The sequence below is a fragment of the Chelonia mydas genome, chromosome 3, assembly GCF_015237465.2.
Source record: "Chelonia mydas isolate rCheMyd1 chromosome 3, rCheMyd1.pri.v2, whole genome shotgun sequence".
Lineage (NCBI taxonomy): Eukaryota > Metazoa > Chordata > Testudines > Cheloniidae > Chelonia > Chelonia mydas.
Window position 1 is genome coordinate 78,612,188 of NC_057851.1, and position 12,080 is coordinate 78,624,267.

General features: G+C 40.3%; 1 protein-coding gene across 17 annotated transcripts in view; it reads right to left on the bottom strand.

The window, feature by feature from the left end:
* Positions 1 to 12,080, bottom strand: part of ATG5 (autophagy related 5) — a 122,034-nt gene that overhangs the window by 22,111 nt on the left and 87,843 nt on the right. For 16 of the 17 annotated variants that reach the window (XR_006289528.1, XM_027829246.3, XM_043542731.1 and 13 more), the window contains one exon: positions 10,385 to 10,502. Coding sequence is in view for 16 of the 17 variants with exons in the window: in XM_027829246.3 (XP_027685047.1) it covers positions 10,385 to 10,502 (118 nt within the window). In the remaining variant the exon portion in view is untranslated. Of the gene's footprint in view, positions 1 to 8,911; positions 8,986 to 10,384; positions 10,503 to 12,080 lie in introns of all 17 variants that reach the window. The other variant, XM_037894562.2, reaches the window with a different exon arrangement.

Sequence of the window (12,080 nt, forward strand, 5' to 3'; positions counted from 1 at the left end):
TTTAAAGGCGTAAATAATTTAACAAAGATAGACAACACAAAATCTGTTTCTGAACTAGCTATAGACTTACCTGCAAATGTTAAAGTGGAAGCCTTTTCAGGACATGAATGTCACTTTGACATACTTATTACATATTTGGGCCCTCTTTGCATTGCTAGAGTACAAATAAACTACAGAAACACTACATTTTAATTGATCGTTGTAAGCAGGAGCTTTGGTCTTTTTATTTTTTATTATATGTTTAAATTGGGCTATCTAGAGGAAATGTTTTTTCATGTATGAATATAAATGAATAATTTCTCATGTTTTTTGTGATGGACTTGTTTCTCTTTCTAATTTCTGATGCATGTACAGAAATCTAGACTTGTTACTAGCCCCCCCTCCAACCCATGATCTAGTATTTCATTTTGTAATTGTTGGGAAAAATGTGAATTTGGGAGAAAACATTTAAAAGGGGATAATCTGAAGACTCTTTCAATAAGGATTTCTAAAGTAATGAGAATAACAAAATTCAACACAAACTTGTGCTTTTCAGTCTCTCTGTTGGGATCTTCAAAAGTCCCTTCTGAAATTCCACTTGGCTTACAGAAATCATTGCAGTATGTTCAAACACCATTTTCTTAAGGCAGCACTTGCAGTAAAGCTATTAAAAAGATTCTGTACTGACAGTTGAGCATATTTATAAATCTCCAGTTTAGTATAAACAAAAATAATTGGTCATTAGGAATACATTTGCTTTTAAAAGCAAATATCTTTAATGAATTTACATTTCAGGACCTGCTCGAAATAATACAAGTGCACAGAATTTTCTACTACAGAAGCAATGAGACAGCTGTGAGTACTTAGGTACCAGTGAACAGAAGACTGAAAGTGAGGCTCAGTTACAGCAGTTTTGGTCTTCAAATTTTGCCAACTTCAACTAAAACTTCAGGGCTCTTTCAGTTACTCGCAGTTTACTTTCCACTTCTTTGAAAGTTAACTATCACCACACCCGACATCTCCTCGTACACCATAAGAAAGCAAAGAACTACACCCTTTGTTTCCTTACATTTTATTATGTTCCCTTAAAAAATATAAACACTAATTATCCTTTTGTATCTGATCTGTTGTTCCTTGCTGGGGAAGTGGAATACAATGGTTCCACTTGAGTTGTGCTACCATCACTTGGTAGAAAAATGAATGTAACGTGCAAGTGTAGTAATCATTTTATATATAGTCTTCCCAGTGTTGCATGCGAGGGAAACAAGGGGGCAGAAACATTTTGCCTTATGCACCTTGCTCTTAAGTATAGTTTTTATTTACATAATGATTTGGTGTTATGAATAATACATCTAAAATGGCAGAAAATGAAAGTTAACATTGCAAGCATGTTTGCTTTCATTTTCTACTGAGAGGTAGCAGAAGGAAATAGAATTACTGAAGCTTCTGCCAAAAACAGTTGAGTAAATGAGACATTAACTACAGGGCAACAAAACAAATCAATACTTTTTTTTAAAAAGGGCTCCAGAGGTGATCCCAGCAATTACAGGCCTGTAAGCCTGACTTCAGTACCGGGCAAACTGGCTGAAACTATAATAAAGAACAATATTGTCAGACATATAGATGAACATAATTTGTTGAGTCAACATGGTTTTAGTAAAGGGAAATCATGCCTCACCAATCTACTACAGTTCTTTGAGGGGGTCAACAAGCATGTGGACCACATGGATCCAGTGGATATAGAGTACTTAGATTTTCAGAAAGCCTTTGACAAGGTCCCTCACCAAAGGCTCTTACGCAAAGTATGCTGCCATCGGATAAGAGGGAAGGTGCTCTCATGGACTGGTAGCTGGTTAAAAGACAGGAAACAAAGGGTAGGTATAAACAGTCAGTTTTCAGAATGGAGAGAGATAAATAGTGGTGTCCCCCAGGGGTCTGTTCTGGGACCAGTCCTATTCAACAGATTCATAAATGATCTGGAAAAAGGGATAAACAGTGACATCGTAAAATTTGCAGATGATACAAAATTACTAAAGATAGTTAAGACCCAGGCAGACTGCGAAGAGCTACAAAAGAATCTCTCAAAACTGGGTTACTAGGCGACAAAATGGCAGATAAAATTTAATGTTGATAAATGCAAAGTAATGCAAATTGGAAAGCATAATCCCAACCATACATATAAAATCAGGGGGTCAAAATTAGCTGTTACCACTCAAGAAAGATCTTGGAGTCACTGTGGATAGTTCTCTGAAAACATCCACTCAATGTGCAGCAGCAGTCAAAAAAAAACTAACAGAATGTTGGGAATCATTAAGAAAGGGATAGATAATAAGACAGAAAATATCATATTGCCTCTATATAAATCCATGGTGTGCCCACATCTTGAATACTGTGTGCAAACGTGGTCGCCCCATCTCAAAAAAGATATATTGAACAGAACAGGTAATCATCAAGTGATCCATTCCCTGTCGCTCATTCCATTTATAGATTGTTAGAAAATGGGGAAACTAAGTATTATTTGTCACCAGGTGGAACTCAACTATCGTACAGGGAAGGGTGCAATAAACTTCATCTCCCCTACCTGTCATCCCATTTTTAACCCCATCACTTGTGTCTTATAAAACAGTTACTATTCTAACTCTCTTACTGTTGCTGGTGTAATGTAATTTTGGAGAATCAGGAAGGGAACAACACAGGTGCTTACAGAGACCATAACGTTGGTTTTGGCCAGACACTGCAACATACAAAGAGACCATACACAGAGATCTGTCTAAAGTACAAACTGCAACTTGTATTCGGTAAAACAGGGGAGGAACAGACAGATGGCTCCTCCCCATACAAACTACCTGGAAACCTAAGTGTAGTGCAGTTCCTAAACATCTCTACAGCAATCCTTAAGAGGCAGCTACTCTTAGCCCCCTCACGTGAAATTCACCAGGGATTCAAACCAAGGACCCAGATCCTCTCTTACAGGGGTTTGGGGGGGGGTGGGGGGGAGAAAGGAGAGGGAGGGATGAGAGTTTAACCAAGGAATGACTTTCTGTACCAGATAAAGAAGCTCTCCCATCACCATGCAATGCGCAGTAAAGGGTTAATTAAATACTATCCAGCCAATGAGTGGGTCTGCTGCAGCAACTCTAGCTCCCCGCTACCTCAGTTAACCTGCACTAAACGCAGGCTACACAGTTATGACAAGTGACTATCAATATTACACTAGCAACTCATGTGCTCAGAAGAATGCAAACGCCCACGCCTTTTGCTGTGAGTTAAAGGTCCCTAAAAGTGGGTTTTGGCTAGTGCCACGTGGGAAATCTAGCAATGAGAAATGGAGTGTGTGTGTGTGAGAGAGAGAGAGAGAGAGAGAGAGAGAGAGAGAGAGAGTGTGTGTGTGTGTGTGTGTGTGTGTGTGTGTGTGTGTGTGTGTCAGCGCTGGAGAAGAGCAATGCAAGTTGCCTCTCCTTCCACACTGAGGGTGCCATCAAGCCAAGGAGATGTGTATGCAGGGCATGAGTAAGTCAATTGGGCAGTGGGACTAGGGGCCTTCAAACTTTGCTTAAGTTCTGTTCATTTACAACGCTATTGAGGGGTAATGATGGGGCAGTGCCGCTCTTTCCCAGACTGGCCAGGACCCCACAGATGTGCCTTTCTTCCACTGATCCAGTTAACCCCACCCTGGACAAGCGGGGATGGGGAGGTGGGCGGCTACATTCACTTCCCATCTACAGTTGTTCAACAACATGTATTCCAGACCCGATACAGCACTTATCACTTGTGACAAGAGAGACTGAGGCTTGGTCTACACTACAAGTTTATGTCAAATTTAGCAGCATTAAATCAAGTTACCCCTGCACCCGTCCACACAACGAAGCCATTTCTGTCGACATAAAGGGCTCTTAAAATCGATTTCTGTACTACTCCCTGAGGAGGGGATTAGCGCTGAAACAGACATAGCCGTTTCGAATTAGGGTTAGTGTGGACGCAATTCGATGGTATTGGCCTCCAGAAGCTATCCCACAGTGCACCATTGTGACCGCTCTGGACAGCACTCTGAACTCTGATGCACTGGCCAGGTGTACAGGAAAAGCCCCAGGAACTTTTGAATCTCACTTCCTGTTTGGCCAGGCGAGCTCATCAGCACAGGTCACCATGCAGTCCCAGAATCAAGAGAGCTCCAGCATGGACCAAACGGGAGGTATTGGATCTGAACGCTGCATTGGGAGACGAATCCGTGATATCAGACCTACGTTCCAAAAGAAAAGATGCCAAAACATTTCAAAAAATCTCCAAGGCCATGACGGACAGAGGCTACAGCAGGGACGCAACACAGTGCTGCGTGAAACTTAAGGAGCTCAGACAAGCGTACCAGAAAACCAAAGAATCAAACGTACGCTCCAGGACAGAGCCCCAGACATGCCGCTTCTATGCTGAGCTGCATGCAATTCTAGGGGGAGCCGCCACCGCTACTCCACCACTGTCCGTGGACTCTGATGATGGGGTACTCTCTGCCATGCCTGAGGATTTTGCGGACAGGGAAGATGAGAAGGAGGAGGAGAAGCTTGAGGAGAGCACACAACACACCATTCTCCCCGACAGCCAGGATCTTTTTATCACCCTGACTGAAATATCCTCCCAACCCAACCAAGCCAGAGAAGGGACCACTGGTGAGTGTACCTTTTAAAATATAATACATGTTTTAAAACCAAGTGTTTAATCATTAAGTAGCCCTGAGGACTTGGGATGCATTCGTGGCCAGTACAGCTACTGGAAAAGTCTGTTAACGTGTCTGGGGATGGAGCGGAAATCCTCCACGGACATCTCCATGAAGCTCTCCTGGAGGTATTCTAAAAGCCTTTGCAGAAGGTTTCTGGGGAGAGCAGCATTATTCCGTCCTCCATGGTAGGACACTTTACATGCCATGCTAGTAGCAAGTAATCTGGTATCATTGCATGACAAAGCCTGGCAGCGTATGGTCCTGGTGTTTACTGGCATTCAAGCAACATCTGTTCTTTATCTCTCTGTGTTATCCTCAGGAGAGTGATACCATTCATGGTAACTTAATTAACTTCCCATATTTCAACCCAGGGGACATTCAGAGGTGGCTGTTCCTACTGGGCTGTTTGCCTGTGGCTGAAAAGAAATCCTCCCCGCAGTTAGCCAAACAGTTGGGGGCGGGCATTGGCGCTGAGCTATTCGCGTTTGGCTAGCAGTAATCATCCCTGATACCAGCCACGCAGCTGGGGGGAGAGGTAAAGCGATCACCCCAGAGAATTGGATGGGTGGGGATTAGTTTGGTTTCTGCTGCTGCACGTTAACAGGAAAACTGCAGCACTAAATGGCCAACTCAACAGGCTTTGCTTGGTATGGGAAATGAGGGCGCTGCTGTTATGAAGGTTGCAGAAGCCGAAAGACTATGGCTTACCATGGCCGCCTGCAGGCTGAATTCTGTTGCCCGGCACTGCGTGTGTGATCTCTAACACCAAAGCCGCACGCACTCAATATAAGATGCAAAATGCGACTTTGTACCGAAGTCACATGTGCTATGTAATGTGAATAGTGTTGTTCACCGTTAAAGAGTATAGCCATTGTTCTGTAAAATGTATCTTTTTTTAATACTTCACTCCCTTTTTTTCCCCCCGTAGCTGCAAATGTTTCAAGCCTCCCTCCTCCGTCCCAATGGCTATCTCAGATAAGGCGGCGAAAAAAACTGAACGCGCGATGAAACATTCTCTGAGCTCATGCAGTCGTCCAGCACTGACAGAGCTCAGCAGAATGTGTGGAGGGACACAGTAGCACAGTACAGGAAAGAGGCCAATGAACTTGAGGACAGGAGGGATGATCGAGATGAGAGGTGGCAGCAGGAAGATCAGAGGAGGCAGGATGCAACGCTGGGGCTACTGCGGGATCAAACAGACGTCTGGTGGAGGTTCAGGAACGGCAGCAGGATCACAGACCGCTGCTGCAGCGGAGCGGAGGGGGGAGCGGGGGTGGGGCTCCAGGCACCCAACCACTCCACCCCAGTGGACAGCCCAAGCAACAGAAGGCTGTCATTCAACAAGTTTTGAAGTGGCCTTTTCCTTCCCTCCTACCTTCCTCCCACCCCACCCAGGCTACCTTGTGAGTTATCTCCCTATTTTTATAATCAATTAATAAAAAATATATGGTTTTTAAATGATAGTGACTTTATTTCCTTTGCAAGCAAGCTGTGGTCGAAGGGGGGAGGGCAGGTGGCTTACAGGGAATTAGAGTCAACCAAGGGGGTGGGTTTTCATCAAGGAGAAACACGCAGAACTGTCACACAGTACCCTGGCCAGTCATGAAACTGGTTTTCAACGCTTCTCTGATGTGCAGCGCTTCCTCCTGTGCTCTTCTAATCACCCTGGTGTCAGCGGCCAGGCAATTTGCCTCAACCTCCCACCCCGCCATAAATATCTCCCCCTTACTCTCACAGAGATTGTGGAGCACACAGCAAGCAGCAATAACAACGGGAATATTGGTTTCGCTGAGGTCTGAGCGAGTCAGTAAACTGCGCCAGGGACCCTTTAAACGTCGAAATGCACACACTATCACCATTCTGCACTTGCTCGACCTATAGTTGAACAGCTCCTTACTACTGTCCAGGGTGCCTATGTACAGCTTCATGAGCCAGGGCATTAAGGGATAGGCTGGGTCCCCAAAGATAATGAGAGGCATTTCAACATCCCCAACAGCCCTGACACAAAAATGACCCCGTTGTCAAATTTCAAGTCCAAAGCATGGAGATGTTAGATCATTTCAAAGAAAAGGCAGTTAGATTTTTTTAACATGGGCAAAACAATGTATTTTTCCCTAGCTTGTTATCGAAAATGGCTGCACTGTTTTGACTTTAATTGCCAAATCTGCAATGAAAGTGTTCTTAAATCAAACAACATATGCTGGGTCATCATCCGAGACTGTCATACCACAAAATATATGGCAGAAGGTGGGTAAAACTATGGAGCAAGAAACATACAATTCTCCCCCAAGGAGTGTAGTCACAAATTAATTAACACATTACTTTTTTAACGAGCATCATCAGCATGGAAGCATGCCCTCTGGAATGGTGGTTGAAGCATGAAGGCATATACGAACATTTAGCATAACTGGTACGTAAATATCTTCCAATGCTGGCTACAAAAGTGTCACGTGAATGCCTGTTCTCACTTTCAGGTGACACTGTAAATAAGAAGTGGATGGCATTATCTCTCATAAATGTACACAAACTTATTTGTCTTAGCGATTGGCTGAACAAGAAGTAGGACTGAGTTGACTTGTCAGCTCTAAAGTTTTACATTGTTTTGTTTTCAGTGCAGTTATGTAACAACAACAAAATCTACATATGTAAATTGCACTTTCACGATAAGGAGATTGCACCACAGTACTTGTGTGAAATGAACTGAAAAATACTATTTCTTTCGTTTATCTTTTTTACAGTCCAAATATTTGTAATAAAAAATTATATAAAGTGAATATTGTACACTTGGCATTCTGTGTTGTAACTGAAATCAATATATTTGAAAATGCAGAAAAGTATCCAAAAATATTTATAATAAATTTCAATTGGTATTCTATTATTGTTTAACAGTGCAAATAAAGCTGCAATTAGGTTTTTTGAGTTAATTTGTTTTGAGTTAATCACTTGAGTTAACTGAGATTGACAGTCTTACTTTTTATGTTAACTAACTAGCATGATCTGATAAACATTTTTATATTAATATGTGCGCACACATGCGCACACCTACAAACCACCCCTCATGTTTTTCTAGAAGAGATGGGGAATGAGTCACAACTGTGGATAACGGAAGACAGGAAAGGAAGTGACGGCATTGTGAAAAGGAACAAGAAAAGTGTTCACTATTGTCAGTTAGCTTGCTGTCAAAAGATTGCAACTCTATTCTGGTAAATCCTGTGCAAGCCCTTCTCTAGAATAGCAAAAATATACTTCTCAAAATATCATTGTTACTTAAGGAGAGGTTAGCTGTTTAAAGATACTAGTAAGATGGTGGCAAATAAGAGAAAAATGAAATACAGTAGAAAAAGCCCAGGCTGCAGTCTGCCAAAAAAATCTTTATGTTCATCCCACTTAATATGTACATCCAACAAGAGTTTCAATAAACTCAGATCTTTCCTGGATTAAATTCAAAACCAGAGAATTGCAGTTGCCCGTGTAGCCACTTACCAATACAATGCAATTTGTGAAATAACAGAACAACAATCCATTGGTGTAGTATCCTCTCATACAACTGTGTTGTTAGAAACTACATGGAATCGGTTAGATAATTTTAAAAAACTAGACAGTGATTATAGGTTGATTCCTATCTGAAATGTATCTAGCAGAATTACAAGAACAGCACATCTTTTTTTTTAGTATGTGCATTTTTAAAAGCCATTAATTTTATCCTTGCATGTAGTCTTGGCCACCACAAGTTCTGTAAGAAAATCAGTGTTTCTGAAAGGAGCTTCAACTTCAAGCTTTACAGAAGTTTGACATGTCTGATAAAGTTTAGGTAATTTAAAGTTACAGATTAGTAATTTACCTTCATAGAATTTTGCTTTTTGTAATTTAAAAATATAGCAATCGGAAGAAGAGTTCTGTTCTCTTCATTTGGATAACGTGAAATTAATTAGTTAAAGGACAATGTTCATTGTGGAAGAATGAATTCTGGTTTTCTGAATAATGGCTGTGTTATGCAGCTGTACCAAAGAAAGCTGTGGCAGGCACTTGATCACCCAAAAAACCTGCATAACTAAAGATTCTCTCCTTAATCCTCCTTTTAACATTTGTGAAAGAACACTCACGGATTAAATCAAATTTAGGAAAAAGTTTTCAATATAATATACATACCATTATATACAAAAAACAGTTAAAACTAAATTTAGACTGCGCAAGGTCAAGCACTCAAAAGTTATGAAATACCAGATTTAGGTTGCTCATGCAAACTTAATTCTGTCTTGAGTGTCCATCCTTGGACATTGAATGAGGCCACGGCCCTGTAGAAAAAAGTGTTTTTAGTTACATGATCGTGTACTGTCTCTTACTTAAGGGCACAAGAAAGTAGAATTAATGTTGCACATGCAACCATAAATTTGGCATTTCCTAACTCTCAAGTACTTGATTTTGCTCCGAGAATAGCATTCTTTTGACAGAGTATTTTAAATTAATTTTTTAAGAAGGAAGATGGTAAAAAGTAAACTTTTTGCAAGTGCGCAAATAACTAATAAGACTTAGGCTCCTAAATTGTTTTGGAAAATGGGACTTAAGCTCCTAACTCGCTTGGAAACTTCTGAAAATGTTAGTCCAAAACAAGTTTTATTATGTACTTTAGCCCTTAACAACACTCCTTACTCCTAGGGGAATTCTGTGTCACTCATGCGCGCAGAATTCATATCCCCTGCAGATTTCTTTCCTTCCCCACAGAAAAATGACTTCTGAGGGGGAAGCCAAAAGAGACATCATACACCCCTCCCCAACAGCACAGGCAGGTTGGTTCAGGCGCCCGGAGCAGTCGTACATGTGAGCAAGAGAGACAGACACACTGTCCCTCTTGCTCACTATTGTGGCATGCTTGGCATGAAGGAGCAGGGCTTTGGGGTGTTTCTGAGGAGGTAGGTGTGTGGCAGGCTCTGTCCCCTCAGGCAGAGCAGAATGTAGCAGCCTGCCTGATTAGTGAATTGTTCTGATTGCCTTTTGTTCTGATTGTCTTTGTGAATTCCCTCAGGAGTATAAAACAGCTATAAAAGTTTTAAGGCTCCTTTACATTGCCAGAGTGGTGTAAAGGATAGCATGGTTTATAAATGCTTATGGTGCTTCAGTGATTAGAACTGGTGTAAACTTTTGTACTGAAAAAATTTCCTATCCAAATGTGCTCCATGAACTGTTTCCTACTGACCTTTCTGGAGATTGTCAGTAGCCAACATAAATTATGAGTTTGATTCTCACTTGCTCTTCAGTGGCCTATGAGGTACCACTGTGTATATGGCTGCATATATTTGTCGACTAATAACTAGAAATAAAGGATCAAACCTAACTACATTTTTATTATTAGGCAAGGGGATTTGGGGATTTCTTCCAATGCTCCCCGCTTCCATTCTCCATCCATTATATTGCAATTTAAATAAATTACCTAAATAATTGAAACCAGTGTGATTATATTGCATTATTTTGACAAATAAAACATGCAGAATTTTAAATTATTGTGGCAGAATTTTTAATTTTTTGGTGCAGCATTCCCCCAAGATTAACTCCTGCCCACCTCTGATGCCATAATGTATCATCAGCAAGTACGAATCCTGAACCTTCGGCATCATAGCTCATACTTCTACTATACTTCAGGTACATAAATAAGGAACAGTAAGAAATACTATCTCATGCTAACTGTTTATAAAGTACCTTCAGGAGTAATTGCAGCAGGACAAACTTCTTTTAGGAGATCTCCCAGTGTATTTAGCTGCCCATTTGCAGCAACCGGACGAAATAACTTCTGTATAAAAGGTCGTTCCGTTGTTACCTGTTTTTAATACAAAAAAGTTAGTAAAACTGCAGTAATTTAAGCTCTAGGAAAATGAATCAATCATACCACTTTTGGGGGGCTAATGTTTGGCATTTTAATGCCTTACACATTTTTGCCTCTGTTTTCTATCAGAGGCAAAGTGCTACAACCTAGTATGACACAGCTTTTAACAGTTTTATATATGTTGACACATTTATCTTCTTTCATAGGGGAATGGATCCTGGATATACTTTTGAAGATTCCTCCCCACCGTACCCCCTGATTATGTTGCTCAACAACCCTTCTCACAAGAAATGGAATGTCACGAAACCATGATGCAAAATGAAGTTTGAGATATCTTAATAATGGTCAGATGTTAGGTATGGCAGTTAAAAACACTTGTGTTCTATCATTTCTAAAAAAGTGGGTGACAAAAATAAAGTGCTCCTTAATTATGTAAAGAATTAACATAATTCTAACATAACTAACATAGTTCTGTAAAAATTAAAATTGTTTATTACTAGTATTTGCCCAACATGTTCACTATTCTCCCCCCCCCCCCCCCCCCCCGCATGTGACTGTGCTACATGAATTAAAAGAAATTATATTCCACTATAATATTTGAGGAAGTTAAGGATACTTTTTCAGAAGTGTCTCTATCACTTCGGAACCTAAGCCCCATTTTCAGAAGTGCTTTAGGCCCTTAGATTTCAAGTTAATTCTGAAAATGGATCTTAGGCATTTGAAAATTTTATACTTAGGTTTTTCAAACTGTAAAACTGACTAATACAAATCTAGCTTATCGACAACTTTCTAACATGTTATTTAAGAAAGCACTGCAATATGCACGAGCCAGTTACCAGTATGAGGAAAATACTAATATTGTATAGGTTACAGTATTACATTACTTAATCATAAAATGCAAACTGGTATTGTTACTAATACAACATAAAGAAATACATTTAAGTATAACCATAGCGTTAGTTCACCTGATGAATGTGCATAGGATATTAACCACATTAACTTTAGCTGTTGTTATGGATTTTATTTATATTTGTACAGTATTTAGCACAATGGGGACCAATGTGGATACTTTTAATATTACCACATAAATGTTAAATAAAAAAATAAAGCTCAACCGAAGCAGATCTTGACTTGGTTAGTATTCATATGGAAGAGACCTCCTATTAGAGCCCAAATGCAGAAGAAAACAGTAGTCCCTCTTTTCATAAATTAATATTGTGCCTGTGCTTCTGGACATCCTTCCACTTGTGGTCATTACTTTCTGCTTACCAAATTCTTCCTATAGTTTCAACTAGATACAGTATTTTTCACTTCCTAATCCACCACAATACTTAGTGTTGGACTGTACTGTTCAGTAAATCAGCAGCTGGCAAAGTTAATCCTATCTAGAAAATCAAAAATACCCTCAGGTGCATGAGCATGGCTCCTGAGGCAAGAAATTGGTCCACAGTTTGCAGGCACTTTGTACTGATATTGACAATAAAATAATTTTCAACTTCTACTTTTACAAAAGCAAATATTCAATTGTTGGTTAATATATTTTTCTAGGAAGTTTAAATTATTTATTGCTAT